The 19,593-nt window shown below is 40.9% G+C and overlaps 2 protein-coding genes across 2 annotated transcripts; both read left to right on the top strand.

Annotated features, from left to right (window-relative positions):
- Window positions 1–15,268: 15,268 nt before the first annotated feature.
- LOC142176118 (uncharacterized) lies at window positions 15,269–17,451 on the top strand. Its single transcript, XM_075243188.1, has 4 exons — window positions 15,269–15,335; window positions 15,455–16,445; window positions 16,560–16,848; window positions 17,041–17,451. Exons 1-4 carry the CDS (start codon window positions 15,269–15,271, stop codon window positions 17,449–17,451), a joined length of 1,758 nt encoding a protein of 585 aa, XP_075099289.1.
- A 36-nt stretch (window positions 17,452–17,487) lies between these two features.
- Window positions 17,488–18,444, top strand: LOC142176117 (uncharacterized). Its single transcript, XM_075243187.1, has 2 exons — window positions 17,488–18,100; window positions 18,248–18,444. Exons 1-2 carry the CDS (start codon window positions 17,488–17,490, stop codon window positions 18,442–18,444), a joined length of 810 nt encoding a protein of 269 aa, XP_075099288.1.
- The last annotated feature ends 1,149 nt before the right edge of the window (window positions 18,445–19,593 follow it).

The following is a 19,593-nucleotide window of genomic DNA, read 5'->3' as shown; positions in this document are numbered from 1 at the left end:
TTTTGGAACCATATCAGATTTGCTATAGTGATATGACGTGGAATTATCTGATTTCTTACTGCTCAGATTTCATTTTCTTTTATTACTTACTGAGTTGGCATACTCATATTACTCCCTACACCTTATGTGCAGATCCAGGAGTTGCGGGTCTTGATAGCAAGCATTGATTGTTCATTCACCAGGTCTTGGGAGTCGACAAGGTAGCTGCATGGCATTCGCAGCCCTGCTCTTCTCCCTCTTATCTTCCCTAGAATATATTAATATTGTTCCCAGACATTGATATACTTTATTGTACTTAGACAGACCTTGTAGTTTCTCGTGGCTTATGACACCCCGATGTCGGGCTTGTGTTATTCTTCCGCACTTGTTATTTAAACTCATGTTATGAGATGTTGTTAATTAATAGCTTAAAATGTCTTTTATGAAATACTGGTTGGATTTGGGTTTTGTATCGGCTGGCCTAGTTTCACGATAGGCGCCATCATGAACAGGTCGGTTTTAGGGCCGTGACAAGTTGGTATCAAAGCCTAGGTTACATAGGTCTCACGAGTCATGAGCGGGTTTAGTAGAGTTTTGCAGATCAGTACGGAGACATATGTACTTATCTTTGAGAGGTTGCCTAACCTTTAGGAAAAACTTCACATTCTTGAATTCCTGTCGTGCGAATTTGTTGATTCTGGTAACTAAACTTCTGTTATTTTATTCTCTCACAGATGGTGATGACACGTGCTACCGGTCAGGATGGACGACTACAAGTACCACCAGTTGGGGCCACTAGAGGCTGAGGACGCGGTCGAGGCCATGGTAGGGGCAAGGGTGTAGCCCGCACAACAGTTAGGGTAGCACTTGTTGATCCACTAGCCGCCCCAGTTCATGATCAGGTCCCAGTTGCGGACACTCCAGCAGTACCAGCTCAGGCATTGACTGTGCCTATTGTTATCCCAGGCCTTCAGGAGGCCCTGGCCCAGATCCTATCAATGTGCACCGGCCTGGCTCCGGTGGTCTCAGTTACTACAGTCGCAACTACTTCTCAAATCGGGGGAGGCACTCAGACTCTCACTGCTCGCACACTTGAGCAGGTCGTGCAGGGACTTCAGACATTGGGGGTACCTCCAGCCCAGCCGGTTACAGCTTCTCAGGACTATGTAGCTCATGTTATGCCAGAGGATGAGCAATGCAAATTGGAAATGTTTGGTAGACTTTAGCCTCCTTCATTTAGTGGGGCTGAGAGTGAGGATGCACAGGGTTTCTCGGATAAGTGTCAAAGGATACTTCAGACCGCAGGTATTCTGGAGACCAGTGGGGTCTCATTCACTACTTTCCAGTTCTCCGAGGCTGCACTTAGTTGGTGGGAGGCTTACAAGAGGCGTAGGCCGGTTGGTTTAGTGTTGCTTTCTTGGCAGCAGTTCTCCGTTCTCTTTCAAGAGAAGTTTGTATCTGAGTCTCGCCGAGAGGAGTTGTGTAAGTAGTTCGAGTAGTTTCGTCAGGGTGATAGGTCTATTGCACAATATGAGATGCTGTTCTACGAGTTGGCTTGTCATGCGGTCTGGTTGGTTCCCACAGATCGAGAGAGGATCAAGAGGTTTATAGATGGCGTCGATTTTTAGCTTCGGTTGCTTATGACCAGAGAGAGCATATCTGGTACCACTTTTGATGAGGTTGTTGACATAGATCGATAGATTAAGATGGTTCGTGGTCAAGAGAGGGTTGAGAGGGAGGCTAAGAGGCCTCGTGGTCAGGATGGATTTAGTGGTATTTCTCATGGTGGTTAGTTTCAGCATGGTAGAGGCCGTCCATTCAGACATGCTCAGTCTGCTCGCCCAGTTTATCGTGGGGCATCATCGGGCCATAGTTCTTATGGTCCTCATCAGGGCCATTCATCACTTGGCACCATTCCAGCCTAGATTTCATCCCGTGCTCCATCAGTTTAGGGCTCTTCCATGCCAGGTTCTTCTTCTAGTCATCCCGATGCTAAGGGTTCCCTTCAGTCCCCGTCTACAGCACCAGGGGGTTGTTATGAGTGTGGAGAGTTTAAGAATATGTGGAGATATTGTCCTCTTCATCTTGGGGGTCCGTCTCAGTAGAGGAGTCAGCCATCGACTTCGGCACCAGTTACTTCACCACCCACCCAACCAGTTAGGGGTGGAAGATAGTCAGCTAGAGGTCGCCCCAGAGGGAGAGGTTGATTAGGTGGTGGTCAGGACCGTTTCTATGCACTCCCATCCAGACCCGATGATGTGGTGATTACAAATATTGTCTCAGGTTTTCACAAAGATGGCTCTGTGTTATTTGATCCTGGTTCCACTTTTTCATATGTGTCATCACATTTTGCTTGTTATTTGGATATGCTCCATGACTCTCTTATTTTATCTGTTCATGTATCTACTCTGGTGGGCGATACTGTTGTTGTAGACTGCATATATCGGTCATGTGAGGTGACTATTGGGGGTTTGGAGATCCTAGTGGACATTTTATTTCTTAGTATGGTAGACTTTGATGTGATATTAGGCATATATTGGTTATCTCTGTGTCGTGCTATTTTGGACTGTCATGCTACGACAGTGACATTGGCTATGCCAGGTGTGCCACGGATTGAGTGGCGAGGTTCGACTGATTTTTTCTCCAGTAGGGTGATTTCATTTTTGAAGGCCCAACGGATAGTTGGGAAAGGTTGTCTTTCATACTTAGCTCTCGTGAGAGATGTCAATGCAAAGACTCATAATATTGATGCAGTCTCGATAGTGAGGGATTTTCCAGATGTGTTTCTTGCAGACCTGTCGGGCATGCTACCCGACAGGGATATCGACTTTGGTATTGATTTGGTGCCGGACACTCAGTCTATTTCTATTCAACCGTATCGTATGGCATTGGCGGATTTGATGGAGTAGCTTCAGATACTCATTGATAAGGTGTTTATTCAACCTAATGTGTCACCTTGGGGTGCGGCAGTTCTCTTTGTGAAGAAGAAGGATGTCACTATGAGGATGTTCATTGTTATAGGCAGTTGAACAAGGTCACAATCAAGAACAAGTATCCTTTGCCTCGTATTGATGATTTATTTGACTGGCTTCATGGAGCGAGGGTGTTCTCCAAGATTGATCTCACGTCGGGGTATCACTAGTTAATGATCAGGGACTCGGATATTCTTAAGACAACTTTAAGGACCGATATGGTCATTACGAGTTCCTTGTGATGTCTTTTGGGTTGACCAAAGCTCCAGCAACATTCATGCATTTGATGAACAGCGTATTTCGGTCCTATCTCAATTCATTCATTATTGTATTCATTGATGATATTCTGGTGTACTTGCGTAGTTAGGAGGAGCATGCAGAGCATTTGAGAGTTGTATTGCAGTAGTTGAGGGAGAAGAAGCTTTATGCAAAGTTCTCTAAGTGTGAGTTTTAGCTCAGTTCAGTGGCTTTCTTGGGGCACGTGGTGTCTAGTGAAGGTATTCAGGTTGATCTGAAGAAGATAGAGGCGGTTCAGAGTTGGCCCAGGCCATCCTCAGCCATAGAGATCTACAACTTTCTTGGTTTGGTGGGTTATTACCATCAGTTCATTCAGGGATTTTTATCTATTGCATCACCCTTGACCAAATTGACTCAAAAGGGTACTCCATTCAGGTGGTCGGATGAGTGTGAGGTGAGCTTTCTGAAGCTCAAGACTGCCTTGACCACAGCTCCAATGTTAGTTTTGCCATTAGCTTTAGGTTCGTATGTAGTATATTGTGATGCTTCCAGAGTTGGTATTGGGTGTGTGTTGATGCAAGATGGTAGGGTGATTTCTTATGCTTCCCGTCAGTTGAATACCCATGAGAAGAACTACCATGTTCATGATTTGGAGTTGGCTGCTATTGTTCATGCATTAAAGATTTGGAGACATTATCTATATGGTGTGTCTTGTGAGGTGTTTACTAATCATTGTAGCCTCCAGCACTTGTTCAAGCAGAAGGATCTCAATTTGAGGCAGCGGAGATGGTTGGAGCTGCTAAAGGATTATGATATCACTATCTTATACCATCCAGAGAAGGCCAATGTAGTGGTCGATGCCTTGAGTATGAAGGCGGTGAGTATGGGCAATTTGGCGTATATTCCTGTTGGGGAGAGTTCTCTTGCAGTTGATGTTCAGGCCTTGGCCAATCGGTTTGTGAGGTTGGGTATTTCGAAGCGCAACCGAATCTTAACTTGTGTGGTTTCTCGATCTTCCTTGTTTGATCGCATCAGAGAGCACCAGTATGATGATCCTCATTTGCTTGTCCTTAAGGACAGAGTTTAGCACGACGATGCCAGAGATGTGACTATTGGTGATGATGGAGTATTGAGAATGCAAGGACGGATATGTGTGCCCAATATAGATGGGCTTCGAGAGTTGATTCTGGAGGAGGCTCATAGCTCACGGTATTCCATCCATCCGAGTGCCACGAAGATGTATTAGGATTTGAGACAACACTACTGGTGGAGGCGAATGAAGAAAGATATAGTTGGGTTTGTAGCTTGGTACCTCAATTGTCAACAGGTGAAGTACGAGCATCAGAGATCGGGTGGCTTACTTCAGCAGATGGATATTCTAGAGTGGAAGTGGGAGCGAATCACCATGGATTTTGTAGTGGGACTCCCACGGACTTTGAGGAAGTTCGATGCTATTTGGGTGATTGTGGATCGGCTGACCAAGTCCGAGCACTTTATTCCTGTGTGTATTACCTATTCTTCAAAGTGGTTAGCTGAGATTTATATCCGATAGATTGTTCACCTACATGGGGTTCCAGTTTCCATCATTTTAGATAGAGATACTCAGTTTACATTATAGTTTTGGAGAGCCGTGCAATCTAAGTGCACTATTCAGATATTGAAGGACATGTTGCGCGCTTGTGTCATTGATTTTGGGGGTTCATGGGATCAGTTTCTAGTGCTCGCGGAGTTTTCATATAACAACAATTATCAATTGAGTATTCAGATGGTTCCATTGAGGCTTTATATGGGTGGCGGTATAGATATTCAGTAGGTTGGTTTGAGCCGAGTGAGGCTAGACTCTTGGGCACAGACTTGGTGCAGGATGCTTTGGACAAAGTGAAAGTGATTCAGGAACAGCTTCGTACAGCTTAGTCGAGACAAAAGAGTTATGCTGACAAGGAGGTTCGTGATGTGTATTACATGGTTGGGGAGAAGGTTCTACTGAAGGTTTCACCCATGAAGGGTGTTATGAGATTTGGGAAGAAGGGTAAATTGAGTCCTCGGTTCATTGGGCCTTTTGAGGTGCTTCGGAGGATTGGGGAGGTGGCTTATGAGCTGGCTTTGCCACCTAGCTTGTCGAGTGTACATCCGGTATTTCATGTTTCTATGCTACGGAAGTATATTGGCGATCCGTCTCATGTTTTAGATTTCAGCAAAATTCAGTTAGATGGTGATTTGACTTATGATGTGGAGCAAGTGACTATTTTGGACCAGCAGGTTGGAATGTTGAGATCAAAGGATATAACTTCAGGGAAAGTGCAGTGAAGAGGTCGGCCTGTGGAGGAGGCCATCTAGGAGACCGAGCGGGAGATGAGAAGCATATATCCTCACTTATTTGAGGTTTCAGGTATGTTTCTTGACTCGTTCGAGGACGAACGTTTGTTTAAGAAGGGGAGGACTTGGCTGGTCGTTTCATGAGTTACCGCTGAGTTTTCCCCGTTTCTGCTTCCTTGTGAGTTGTTCAACTGTATTTCATCACATCGTATTGGTGGTGTTGTGTTCGGAGTGGTCTTAGGGTGGAATGAGACACTTAGTCTCTTAAGTTGGTTATTTAGTTGGTAAAGTCAACAAGAAGTTGACTAGTGGGTAAATGATCTCGAAATTGGGTTTTTATGGATCGGATAGCTTCGTTAGGTGATTTGGGACTAGCGTGCTCGGAATGTATTTTTAAGGTATGTGGTAGATTTAGGCTTGAATTGGAGAAATTGGAAACTTGACATTTTTCGGTTGGCAGTGAAAATATAGATATTGGGGCCAGATTGGAATTTCGGGAATTGGAGCAGGTCCGTTGTGTCATTTGTGACGTGTGTGCAAAATTTTAGGTCATTCGGATGAGGTTTGATAGGTTTTTACATCGTTTACAGAATTCGGAAGTTTTGAAATCCTTAGGCTTGAATCCGAGGATGATTTGGTGTTTCAATATTGTTTTGATTGTTCTGAAAGTTGGAATAAGTTTGAATAGTGGTATGTGACTTCTTGGCAGGTTTGGTTGAGGTCCCGAGAGCCTCGGGATGGATTTGGGTGGGCGACGGAAGGTTTGGGGTTGAGTTGGTGTTGCAGATATTTTGCTGCTTCTGTTGTTTTCACATCTGCGAAGAGGGGACCGCAGGTGCAATGATCGCAAAAGCGGGAAGAGACCGCAGATGTGGAAGCTGGTGACTTAAGTGAAAATCACAGATGCAGTTATTTTGACCGCAGAAGCGGCCCGCAGGTGCGAAAGTGCTGGACAAAATGTATAAAATGGCCCCTTCGCGTTTTTCAGCCATTCTTTCACCATTTTTGTGTGATTTTGGAGATTGAAGCCGGGAATTCAAGGGGGAATTGATGGGTTTCAGTGAGGTAAGTTGCATGGACTTTGGATTTGGTGTTTGTGATGAATTATCCACAGCTTAATCAAGAAACTAGTAGGGAATTTGGGGGGTGAAATTGAAGGTTAGGGCTTGAGTTTTGGAGAGTTTAAATTGAGGATTTGAAGGGCCATTTGAGGTCCAATTTTGATGGTTTTGGTATGTATAGAGTCGTATGAGAATAAGGATTCTAGTGTTGTGGTTTTTAACGGATTCCGAGACATGGTCCTGGGGGGCGCGTTTGGCCAATTTCGATATTTTTGAGTTAATTTGATTATTTTTGCTTGGGCTTTGTTCCATTTGTGTGTATTAATGACGTGATACTGATTTTCGTTAGATTCAAAACATTTGGGGGATGTGTAGAGAGGCAAGGGCATCACAGGCTAGAGTTTGGTCCGGATCGAGGTAAGTATGATTGTAAATCTTATCTTGAGTGTATGAAACCCCAAATTTCACATCGTCTCACTACTTTGATGTGATGCACCTGCTAGATGACGATCGTAGGGGCGTTCACCATTGGGGATTATGACTTGGTCCGTCATGTATGACTATTAAGTCACATATTTGATTGAAAACTATTTGATACTATTTTGTTTTTGGAAGGTATTACTATGTTTAGGGCTGGATACCATATTTTGGACTTGTGCCAACTGTTTGAACCCTTAAAGGCTTTCTTTACTAATATTTCTCACTGTTTTGATTTAATAATTGTACTCAGTCATGCAATGTTTTACTAATTTCATAACTCAAGTCTTATTTGCTCTGATTTGATGCATAAATGATATTTTGGGGTTGAGCACCCTGTTTTACTGTTAGCCCGAGCGGCTTGAGAGGTTTCTAATTGAGTAAGGATGTGACGACCCAGCCAATCGTCTCATGAATTACCATTGCGTTTCCCTATTTCTGCTTCTTTATGCTTTGGTTATTCGTGTTATGTGGTATCAGGTTGGTCGATCGAGTTCGGAAAGGATTTGGTAAGGTTTGAGACACTTAGTCTCTTTAGAGTGAGTTTAAGTTGGAAAAGTCAATTGGATGTTGACTTATGTGTTAGGGGGCTCGGATGTGAGTTCCGATAGTTCAGTTAGCTTTGGGAGGTGATTTGTGACTTAGGAGCGTGATATGAATGAATTTTGGAGGTTTGTAGTAGATTTAGGCTTGAATTGGCGAAGTTGATATTTTGGCAATTTCCGGTTAGTAGACGAGATTTTGATATATGGGTCGGAATGGAATTCCGAGAGTTGCAATAGTTCCGTTGTGTCATTTGGGATATGTGTGCAAAATTTTAGGTCATTCAGACGTGGTTTGGTTGAGTTTTTGATCAAAAGAGGAATTCGAAAGATTTTAGAAAACTTGGCTTGAATCCGATGTGTTTTGGTTGATTTGATGTTGTTTGAGGTGTTTTGAAGATTGGTACAAGTTTAAATAAGGTATTAGGATATGTTTGTGCTTTTGGTTGAGGTCCCGGGAGCCTCGGAGTGATTTCGGATGGTTAACAAAGAAGTTTGGACTTCGTTGCAGCTGCTGAAGTTGTTGTTGCTGGTATTTCCGGACCTGCGGATTTGGGGACCACAGGTGCGATGCCGCATAAGCGGATAATGGATCGCAGGAACGGAAATGCCTGGAAAGGTAGTGACCGTAGTTGCGGTTGATGGACCGCACCTATGAAGGCGCAGAAGCGGAAAATTGATCGCAGAAGCTGTTTTGGTCCATTAAGTGATCTCCGCAGAAGCAGAAGAATAACCACATATGTGGTACCGCAGAAGCGGTTAAAGGGATACAGATGCGAAAATGACTAGGCAGAAGGTATAAATTGTGGCCTTTACGAAATTTGAGCTATTTCACCATTTTTGACTTCGGCTTTGGAGGTTTTGGACGATTTGAAAGAGGGATTTCAAGGGAAATTCATCGAGGTAAGGAATTTGGACCTAAAAACTCGTTCCTATGCTATTATTTCACGGGTTAGAGCTAGAAATTATGGAAATTAAGGGTGAAAATTGGGGAAACTAGGGCTTGGGAACTTAGTCCTTTGATTGAGGATTTGGTGGACCATTTGAGGTCGGATTTCAGAACTTTTGATATGTATGAACTCGTGGGGAGATAAGGAATCTTCTGATGTAAAAATTATTAAATTCCGAGATGCAATCCTGGGGGTCGGGTTTTGGTAATTTTGGGACTTGTGTCGTATTTTGATTATTTTCGCTTGGGCTTCGTTCCCTTAGCATATTTTTATGTCCTCGCTCTGATTTTAGATAGATTCGATGCGAGTGGAGGCTGATTCAAGGCGCAAAGACTTCACAAGCTAGAGATTTAACCGGTTCGAGGTGAGTAATGATTGTAAGTGATGTTATGAGGGTTTGAGACCTCGGATTGCACATCGTAGTGCTATATTGAGGTGAGGCACATGTTTAATGACAAGCGTGGGGTCATGCACTGTTGGGGATTGTGACTTGGTCCATCCCGGATGACTATTTTACCGCGTATTTGACTGAAACCTATTTGCTAACATCATTATTTGGGTTGAATGCAATATTTGGGCATTGTGCCAACTTTTTGAACCCTTCGGGGATTTTTACTGGTATTTTCTCACTGTTTTACTTTATACTTGAACTCAGTCATGTTATATTTCACTATTTTCGTACTCAACCATGTTTACTCTATTTTAACACTTAAATGATCTTTTAAATGATATTTTGGGCAAAGAAACATGTTTTACTACTGCCCGAGTGACTTGTGAGGATTTTGACTGAGTAAGGCCGAGGGCCTATGTTGTGAGGAAACATTTGATATTGATTATGAGGCCGAGGGCCTGAGATATGTATGCCACGAGGGGCTTGATTGGAGTACTCACTTTACTTCTTGCATCCTTTTGTGCAGATTCAGGCGTTGTTGATCCTGCAGTACGAGTTGAGAGCTCCCGGCGGACATTCAAAGTTCACGAGGTATCTGCTTGACGTCCGTAGACCCATGTTTCTCCCTCTTTATCATTTCTATTACTTATCAGACAATTGTAATAGTTTATAGACTTATCGGATTTGTAGTAGGATATATAGATGCTCATGACTAGTGACACCTCGGTATCGGGCTGTGTTGGGTTGTCCTTCCGCATATTTATGATATTATCTGCTACTTAATATTATTAAGTCATGTTTTAGACTGTTTTCCTGTTGTTTGACTATTTAAAATCGAATTGGGAATAGTTGGATGGCCTTGTCTTCATGAGAGGCGCCATCACGACCGGGTCCAGGTTTAGGGTCGTGACAAAGGTCGAGGGCATATGTTGTGAGGATATCAGGGGATCGGGCTGCGCGCCGCAGCATGATGTACCGTTTTGTCATATATGAGATGCTGGGGGCCTGATTTATTATGCCACGAGTTGGCTTGTGGTAGCGCTTGGGCTGTAAGAGCCCCTCCGTAGTTTGAACACCCCCAGTGAGCGTGGGTACCCAGAGTGAGTGATATGTTGTTGCTCGAGGGGTTGATTATGATACATATTATGCCCGAGGGGCTGATTACGAGTGATTGTGAGGTATCCTGAGGGGCTGGTTCTGTTGATATTATGCCCGAGGGGCGGTTTAAGATACATGTCTTGCCCGGGGGGCTGATTATGATTTTTTTATTATTTTTACTCTCAACTTCTTTAAGTCTCTGTTGAAACTGTAGAAAGATATTTTTCAAAGTATTTTTTACTGAAACTGAGTTTTTATAAGATAATTGATTTCTACATTGTTTTGGAACCATACTGTATTTGTTGTAGTGTTATGACGTGGAATTGTCTAATTTCTTATTGCTGAGCCTTCATTTACTTTTATTACTGACTGAGTTGGCGTACTCACATTACTCTCTGCACCTTGTGTGCAGATCCAGACGTTGCGGGTATTGATAGCGAGCGTTGATCATTCATTCAACAGGTCTTGGGAGTCGACAAGGTAGCTGCATGGCGTTCGCTGCGCTGCTCTTCTCCCTCTTATCTTCCCTAGATTATATTAGTATTGTTCCCAAACTTTGATAGACATTATTGTACTTAGACAAACCTTATAGTTGCTCGTGACACCCCGATATCGGGCTTGTGTTATTCTTTCGCACTTGTTATTAAACTCATGTTATGAGATATTGTTAATTAATAGCTTAAAAATGTCTTTTATGAAATATTGGTGTTGATACCCAATTTTTTCTTATATATTTTAAATATGCATAAATACCTTCAAAAAAGCATATATATGCATACATGAACATGCACAAGGTTTTTATAATTTCTCCCATAATTTTTAGGATTTAAATTGATTTATTTTCTCTCCTTTTATTCATAAAATCCCCAATAAATATTTTCCAAATTATTGTTATGATGATTTATTCATTTAACTTCTATACTTATGCAAAAATATGGCTAATATAAATTTTATGCATTTTTATAATTACATTTAGTATTTTAAAGCTAAAATGGACATAATTGCAATGTTAGCCCACTTAAGGTATAATTATATTTTATATACGTAAAATTGGTCCCTATATTTTTAAAATGTTAATTATGTATTTAAATTATTTTGGCACATTAAATTAGTTTTCAGAAATTATCTATTATTTATTATAAATTAAAATAGGGAAAGTGGCTATTTAAATAATAGCCATATTTGGCTTTCAATTATAGCCCAAATTGGATCCCTCTCCCACCCAATCTCCTACCCAATTAACCCGATCCAAACCCCATAAACACCTACCCAAACCCGAAACCCACCTACCGGTTGAATCCTGACCGTTGATCTTCCAGATCAACGGTCCACACACGACCTTTCCTTTTTAATTCCTAAACAACCCCTTAACCCCTACTCATTTCCAAACCCCAGACGCCATCAGATGCTCTCTTCTCTCTCAACCTAACCCTAATCATTCTTCAACTGCCGCCTCCTTCTCCGGTCATCTCCGGCGATCACCTTTCAACCCCAAGCCTCTAATGGGTCTTCCATCGCCTTGCTCATCATCTCTGAGGCCTTCAAGAGTCCTGGGCCATGCCGATTTTGATCTAGGGTTTCTATTTTTGTTGTTCATGGCTTCTCCGGTGTGATTTTGGGCAAAATCACACCATATATGTTACAATTTGTGAAGTTTACAGCAGGTTCTTTCGTTTCTATTTGGGTTTCCTTTAAAACCCTAACTCTCGTTTGAATCTCTTAGATCCGTGCTATTTTTAACGCTTTATGTCTGTTTCTTACTATGTTTTGCACTATTCTCGAACTTCTTCTGAAAGATCCTCAAATTTAAGCCGTTTACTTTCTTTAAAAAATTAGGGTTTTTCGGAGTTTATTCTACACTTGTTTTAACCAATTTTTCTTTATGATTAAACCTCTTTCCTTGCTTACCTTGACTGATTTCATGTTCTTAATGCTTTTTCAACTCGACTCTTTTAAAAGCCCTAATTTCTTAGATCCTCTTTGTTTTTTTTGGCAATCCGCTAGGCAAGCGCCTAGGGCTAGTTTTATTATATATATAAATAAAAAAAAAACGTACATAATGTCAGGTTGTCTTGCGTAACGGAAAAAATAACTATGACTATTACATAATACCTATTACCAATATTGAGAACGGAGCTCTACATTGGTATCATATATGAACTGATATGGTTATTGACGAAAAATCTTGCCCCTGCAGCTTATTAGTACGAGTGTCCAAATTCAAATTTTGCATATTGCACATATAGGCTCTTAACCATGTAGCCACTGCCCAGATTTTGCTTGTATAGGCATGCTTTGAATTATTCTTGTGATAGTAGATGTTCCCATGAATTCTTGATTCTGCCAAACTTACGTGATGATGTGTCCTTGTGCAAGCCCTCCTGATCCACCAGATATTGGTCCCAGTGTTTGCGCCTTGAGCTTTACCCTTCAAAGTCTGATGCCAAATAAAATGTCCATCCCACTGAGAATCAAGTTCTTAGTGTAAAATTGCCCATGTTTGTTGTTTGTGCATCCTCTTCTGCTTGTCGAAACCGAGCTGGCATCCTATTATTTAATTACAGCTTTTGTCGAAAACATAACTTGCTTCTCGAAAGATCATCTTCTGGTCATAACTCCGGTATCCGGCGGTGGAAATAACCAAACTTGGTGTCAAAAAATACATAATTTCCTTACGAATAATACCCACTTAGTTTCAACCTCAGATCTATAGTCAATTTTTGTAGATCTTAATTTCATTTTCACGAGTTACTGTAGCAGACAGAATTCTTCATTCAAATACAGCGATTCAGCTAAGTCAAGTGCTACTTTTCAACACAACAGCTTGTTTTGATAACGTGAAAGTGTTCTCTTCTCTTCCAAGATTGGTTTGAATTAGCTTTTTTTTAATTCAAACTTTTTACAGTTTGGACTGTGAAATTGGATTCACAGCCATAAGCAGTAAGTAACGTGAAGCTATTTCGAATTACAGTATCATTGTTTTCAAGCAAAGCTGCTGCACCTTTCTCATGTAATTAAAGTGCTAAAGAATTACAACTGTAATGAACACACAGGCAGGTGGCCAGCCACTTTTTGTGGCTGCGCTGCCTACCCAACCTCATCCAAACATTGCACAAACATTAGGGAACACAAATATCAACAAACAACTGATGGATTACTCCAAAATTCTGAAACCTTGCACGTTAAATGCTGCAATGCATGAGCAACAAGAAGTTGAGCCAATTCCAATTCGTCCACCTACAATATTAAATGGAGAGAATGTTATTCCGTTCACAGAAGCAGAAGTAGAAAGGATGGATATCATCGAAGGATTACAATATGCAATAGTTGGTAAATGTTCTTATGGCAGCCCAGAAATTCAACAACTGCGCAAGTTAATACCTATTCAATGCGGAATTAAAGGTGAGTGTAACATTGGATTTCTAAGGGATAGACACATTTTGATTAGAATGACGTTAAGGCAGGACTATCTTCATTTCTCATCAAAAACTCATTACATAAAGGACAGGGATGGCTATCAATATCAGCTTAGGCCATTGATTTATGACTCAAAGTTTAGAGCAGATGAAGAAACACCCAAGGCAATGGCTTGGATCTCATTCCCAGGTCTATTGCCAACCTTTTTTATGAAGGAATGTCTATTTTCTATAGCTACAGCAGTAGGTAAACCTATGCATCTGGACATGGCAACTATTAATAAAACTAGACCAAGTTGTGCTAGGGTAAAGGTACTAGTTGATCTACTTGCAGATTTGCCTAAAAAGGTGAGGATGGACATATTCAATGACGCTAATGGAACAACAAAAACTGAATGGGTGAGAATTCAATATGACATGATGCCTAAATATTGCAGACATTGTAAACTTCAAGGGCATGACCAATTTGAATGTTGGAGGATACACCCTGAACTATATGTGGAGAAGGAGAATGCTAACCAAGCAGATACAGCTAAGAAGTAGGAAAGAGGGAACTCACACCCTATAATGTTTTTATCTAGTGGAAAGGTCGTGGGTAATGTGAATGTTACAACAAAAGAGCAATGGAAGGAAGTGAAGGACAACAGAGTTAGAAGTGTAGTAAATCAAAATACTAGCCTCAATAATAATGGAATGGAGATAGCACCAAATAAGCAGCTTAAAAACAACAAGAACAAGGAGGGTACAAGCAATGTAGATAGACAAGCAGAAGCACAAAGCAACAGTGGTAAGGAATTGGTGGCAGTAGACAATGAAGATAATGATCATGTTCAAGTAGCTAACAAGTTTGAAATATTACAAGGGATGGAGGAAGAGGAAGAACATGTTAATCAATTGGCAATGGTGGCAGGTAATGCAACAACTAACAGTCCAGCAGTTCATAACCAAGCATCTACAAAGCAAAAACCAAAACATATGGTCAATAATGAGGGAAAGCTAGATCCAGCAGCACAATCCTTTCATCTTAACTCATCGAGTATTCGTTCGACTAATGGTCTAGTCAATGGAAAGGAAGCATTAAAAGCAAAAAACTATACTGCACAATGGGTAGAAAGAAGTTTCAAGGATAAAATAGGAGATGGAATAGTGAAGATCAATACATCATGCAAGGAAATACCATCACAAGATACAGTTGTGAACAAGGAACTTAATAAAACTCCAAATACTAAAGCAGAAGGATTAAAATCGTCTACATTTAAAGAAAGAGTGCAAGGCTGTGGAGGCAGGCTATGGGATGCACAAAGGGAATACGATTCAGAGGAGAACGAAGTACCACTAGGAGCACAAGCTGATGAGGAACCAAATGAGAAGGACAAAGAAGAAGATGAGCAAAGTTTAAATGAGCAAAGTGTAAATGGAGAACTCCATGCAAATGACAACAATACGTCTGGTAATCTTTTAATAATGGGAGATTCAGAAATTGGTGATCACAACAATAATTACCAGATAACAGAAGTCACAGAAATTAGAAATTATGAAGGAAGAGGCCCAGAGGTAAATGATCCGGGACGAATAAAAGACGATAAACTTCAGAAAGAACACAACACAACAGATAAGGAGAAACAGCCAAACCAAAAAACAGAAATAGCACATGTTACTGGTACATTGGAGAAAAAGCAGTTGCAGCTTTTAAAACGAGTAGAAGAGAAGGCATTGGTCCTTAAAAGAATGCAGGTGGAGCTATATCAGGGAAGGAAGACAATAAAGAAGAAGAAGAACCTGGCAGATCAGGATATGTCATGGGTCACGAATCAACTACTCAACACCTTATGAATGCTGCAAGGCAAGGTGACTTATCACCTACGCAAGTGGAAAAGGCAAAATCAGCAGCAAAAGGTAAGAAGACGCAACAAAAAGATAATTTTGCAGCCCCAAAACCTGGGGTGCACACAAGGAGAACGCTGGCTAAATCAAACAATGAGTGATAAATGCTCTCATTTGGAATATAAGGTTAGTCAACACACTGCAGTCCTTTGAAAGGTTGACAAAAATGCATAGGAAAAATCACTATGAATTTGTAGGATTAATGGAGCCAAAGCAACAAGAAAAAAAACTGGAAAGGTACAGAAACAAGATAGGACTTGTACAAGCAATTTCAAATGTTTCCAACAAGATCTGGGCGTTCATAGATGAGGTATTTGAGGTAACTGTCATGTACAATATGGTGCAACAATTAACACTACGATTGTTTCATACTGAATCGCATGTGGAGTTAGTTTTAACATTGATATATGCTAAATGTGATGCAATTGAGAGGATAGAATTATGGGATTCATTATATGCAATGGCAAGGGATATGGATGCACCATGGCTAGTAGGGGGAGATTTCAATGTAATATGGGACGAAGAAGAGAAGTTTGATGGGTTACCTGTGTCATTGAATGAAATTGATGATTTTCTACAATGCGTCAACACTTGCAATCTCTTCGACCTTGGATTTAAAGGTAGCATATTCACATGGTGGAATGGGAGAGCAGAGGAAGACTGTATATTCAAAAGGCTAGACAGATGCTTGGCCAATTTACAGTTCCAACAAACATTTTCGGGAATAGAGGTGCAACATTTGTCAAAGACTGGTTCCGATCATAGTCCAATGTATCTGAAGTGTGATATTGAGACTCCACCAATAAAAAAGCCTTTTAAGTTCTTGAATTTTTGGGTGGAACATGCAACTTTTAAAGATGTGGTGAGAGATAACTGGACAGCCGATTTCAGTGCAAATCCTTTTATTATTTTTAATCACAAGTTAAAAAAATTAAAGAAGACCCTTTCATTGTGGAGTAAGGCTACATTTGGAAATATTTTCCAAAAGATAGCAAGCATGGAGGAGATAGTGATGGTTCATGAAGCAGAATTTGAAGCAAATCCTACAGGGATGAATAGGGAAATACTAAAAAAGGTTCAGGCAGACTTGATCAAATGTCTTGCACTAGAGGAGAAATATTGGCAATAAAAGGCGGGCATGACTTGGTTCAAGAAAGGGGATAGGAACACTTAGTTCTTCCACGCACAAGTGAGAGGTAGGAGGCAGAGACTTCAGCATAACAGAATTCAAAATAGTGGAGGAACATGGATTGAAGAAGAAAAAGAAATTGCAGAAGAGGCTATCAAATTTTACGAGGAACAGTTCACAGAAGCAGCTACTCCTTCTTTATTTGATATCGTAGAGCATGTTCCTAATCTGATTAACAATGAACAGAATGCAGAATTGATTAAGCAGCCAACAAAAGAGGAGGTTAAAGTGGTAGTATTTGGACTTAATGGTGATCGTGCTGGAGGGCCAGATGGTATGACAGGCAAGCTATATCATTCTTGTTGGGACATAATAGGGGATGACCTGTACGACATGGTGAGGGCGTTTTTCAATGGTCATGAGCTACCAAAGTGTGTAACACACACAAACCTAGTTCTGCTACCAAAGAAAAAAGAAGTTACCACTTTTTCTGATCTAAGACCAATAAGCCTCAGTAATTTTTCAAATAAGGTTATATCGAGGGTCGTGCATGAAAGGCTAGTGAAATTTCTCCCAAGTCTGATATAGGAGGAACAACCAGGTTTTGTTAAGGGCAGGAATATAGTAGAAAAAATCCTTCTAACTCAGGAGATAGTCATTGACATTAGGCTTAGAACAATGGCTGGACCTAATGTCATGCTGAAGCTAGATATGACCAAAGCTTATGATAGATTATCTTGGCTATTCCTAACAAAGGTAATGAGAAAGATGGGATTCACAGAAAGGTTGATAGGGATTGCCTTTGGATTAGTTTCAAACAATTGGTATTCTATTCTAATCAATGGTCAAGCTCATGGTTTCTTTAAATCCTCAAGAGGAGTAAAACAAGGTGATCCTGTATCTCCAACTTTGTTTATCTTGGCAGCAGAAGCATTATCTAGGGGCCTCAATGCACTACATACTAACCTGTATTTTTGTGGATTTGGGATGCCAAAGTGATGTCCAAAGATCAATCATTTGGCGTATGCAGATGACATGATTATTTTCTCATCCTTAGATGAAACATCTCTGATGCTGATTATGCAAGTGTTGAATGCTTATGAAGCTGCATCTGGGAAGCTTATTAACAAGACCAAATCAGCTATGTACCTGCATCATTTAACACACATGGAAGTGGTCAGCAAGGTGGAAAGGATCACAGGCATTCATAGGAATGAATTTCCTATCATATACCTAGGTTGTCCTATTTTTTATGCATGGAGAAAGCTGGAATACTATCAGCCCCTAATTACTAAGGTAATGGACAAAATGCAATCATGGCAGGGCAAGTTATTATCAGTAGGGGGCAGGGTAGTTCTCATATCCCATGTACTGCAAAGCATGCCTATGCATCTACTATCAGCTGTAAACCCTTCAAAATATGTGATAAATAGGTTGCACAAATTGTTTGCTCAGTTTTTCTGGAGCAGCTCTGTAGGAGGAAATAGTAGGCATTGGGCTTTATGGAATACCTTATGCATGCCAGTTGAGGAAGGAGGAATAGGTTTCAGGTCACTGCATGATGTAGCAAAGGCATTATTCAGCAAGTTGTGGTGGAATTTCAGAACAAAACCAAGCCTATGGAGCTCTTTCGTATGTCAGAAATACTGTAAGAAAATGAATTAAGTAGTTGTTCCATGGAAAAGGGGGTCTCACATTTGGAGAAAAATGCTGGAATGCAGAGATCTGATTGAACATCAAATATTTTGGCAAACAAAAAGGGGATCCTCACTTTTTTGGTTTGAAAACTGGACAGGTCTAGGGGCACTATATTTTTTGGTTCCTCAGGACTTTGGCATTGATGAAACAGTACAAAATGTACATGAGGTTACCTTAGATGGTGAGTGGGATGTGGATAGGCTATTTGAAATGCTTCCTGAAGACTTAGCAGTACACATTCTGGAGAAAATCAAACCACTTTTACCTAAGCAGGTTCTTGATGTACCTTGTTAGATGTTGGAAACAAGAGGATATTTCAGTGTTAAGTCAGCATGGGATTATACGAGAAGAAGAGACGAACCAAGAACAGCTTATAGGATGATTTGGGTAAAGGGATTGCCTTTAAAAATAGCATTTTTCATGTGGAAAGTGTGGAAAGCAAAGTTACCTTTAGATGATTTCTTGAAAAAGGTAGGCTACTGCATGCCATCAAAATGTTGGTGTTGTGTATGGCCTGATGAGGAATCTCTTCAGCACTTATTTTTTAGATCAGAAACTGCAAAGACAACTTGGAAGTATTTTATATCGAGGGCAGGTATAGCTGTGGAGGGACTTACATTGCACCAAGCAATCACAAAATGTTGGACTGCAAATGTGTGTTTAAGGCTCAAACCAGTAATGCAAGCACTCCTCTCATGTGTAGTATGGGAACTCTGGAAAAGAAGAAATAGTATGACGTATGGTGATGCTGTGACAACTAGCAGGGTGATTTATCAAGTTTCATCAAATCTCCAGGCATTGGTGAAAGTGAGAAAGCCTGAGATGGACATGGTGCCTCACAAATGGAATGATCTTCTAGCTATGATGGAAAATTTCACTCCAAAACTTAAGGTTACCAAAGTCATGTGGGAACTTCCAAGTGCAGGATGGCTAAAAGTTAATACGGATGGGGCATCGAGGGGAAATCCAGGCAGAAGCTCAATAGGTTTTTGTATAAGAAATGAAAATGGTAACATAGTCAAGTCAGTAGGGAGGGATATTGAAGAGACAACAAACACAGTAGCTGAAGCGAAGGCCATGGTAGAAGCACTAAGGTTCTGCAGATTTCAACAATACTCTCATGTATGGCTTCAAACTGACTCAATGTTATTAAAAAAGATAATGGATGGGATTTGGAAACCACCATGGATCATATCTGAGCAGGTACAGGAAATGATGCAACTAATGAATGGGGGCAATTACACAGTTACTCATATTCATAGGGAGGGCAACAAGCTGGCTGATCATTTGGCTAATTATGCTTTAGATCATGGAGAAATAGAATGCCAACAATTCTGGCATCTAGATGCACAGGGAAGGAGGTTGGTTAATGAAGATAAGATGCAATGTCCAAGTCTAAGGGTGAAGGTGGACAGGATATAAGAAGCAAAGAGAAAAGGAAGA

The sequence above is a fragment of the Nicotiana tabacum genome, chromosome 22, assembly GCF_000715075.1.
Source record: "Nicotiana tabacum cultivar K326 chromosome 22, ASM71507v2, whole genome shotgun sequence".
NCBI classification, from domain to species: domain Eukaryota; kingdom Viridiplantae; phylum Streptophyta; class Magnoliopsida; order Solanales; family Solanaceae; genus Nicotiana; species Nicotiana tabacum.
Note: the sequence above shows the minus strand (reverse complement) of the source record. Positions and strands in the feature narration are given on the sequence as shown.

Excerpts from the sequence above, each read along its gene's own strand:
- LOC142176117 (XM_075243187.1), top strand. The coding sequence starts at position 17,488 with ATGATTATTTTCTCATCCTTAGATGAAACATCTCTGATGCTGATTATG. Across the intron at positions 18,101-18,247 it reads TTTCGTATGTCAGAAATACT|GTCTAGGGGCACTATATTTT; the intron begins GTAAGAAAATGA and ends AAAACTGGACAG.
- LOC142176118 (XM_075243188.1), top strand. The coding sequence starts at position 15,269 with ATGAATGCTGCAAGGCAAGGTGACTTATCACCTACGCAAGTGGAAAAG. Across the intron at positions 15,336-15,454 it reads GGCAAAATCAGCAGCAAAAG|TCAACACACTGCAGTCCTTT; the intron begins GTAAGAAGACGC and ends ATATAAGGTTAG. Across the intron at positions 16,849-17,040 it reads GGGATGACCTGTACGACATG|GAGGAACAACCAGGTTTTGT; the intron begins GTGAGGGCGTTT and ends AGTCTGATATAG.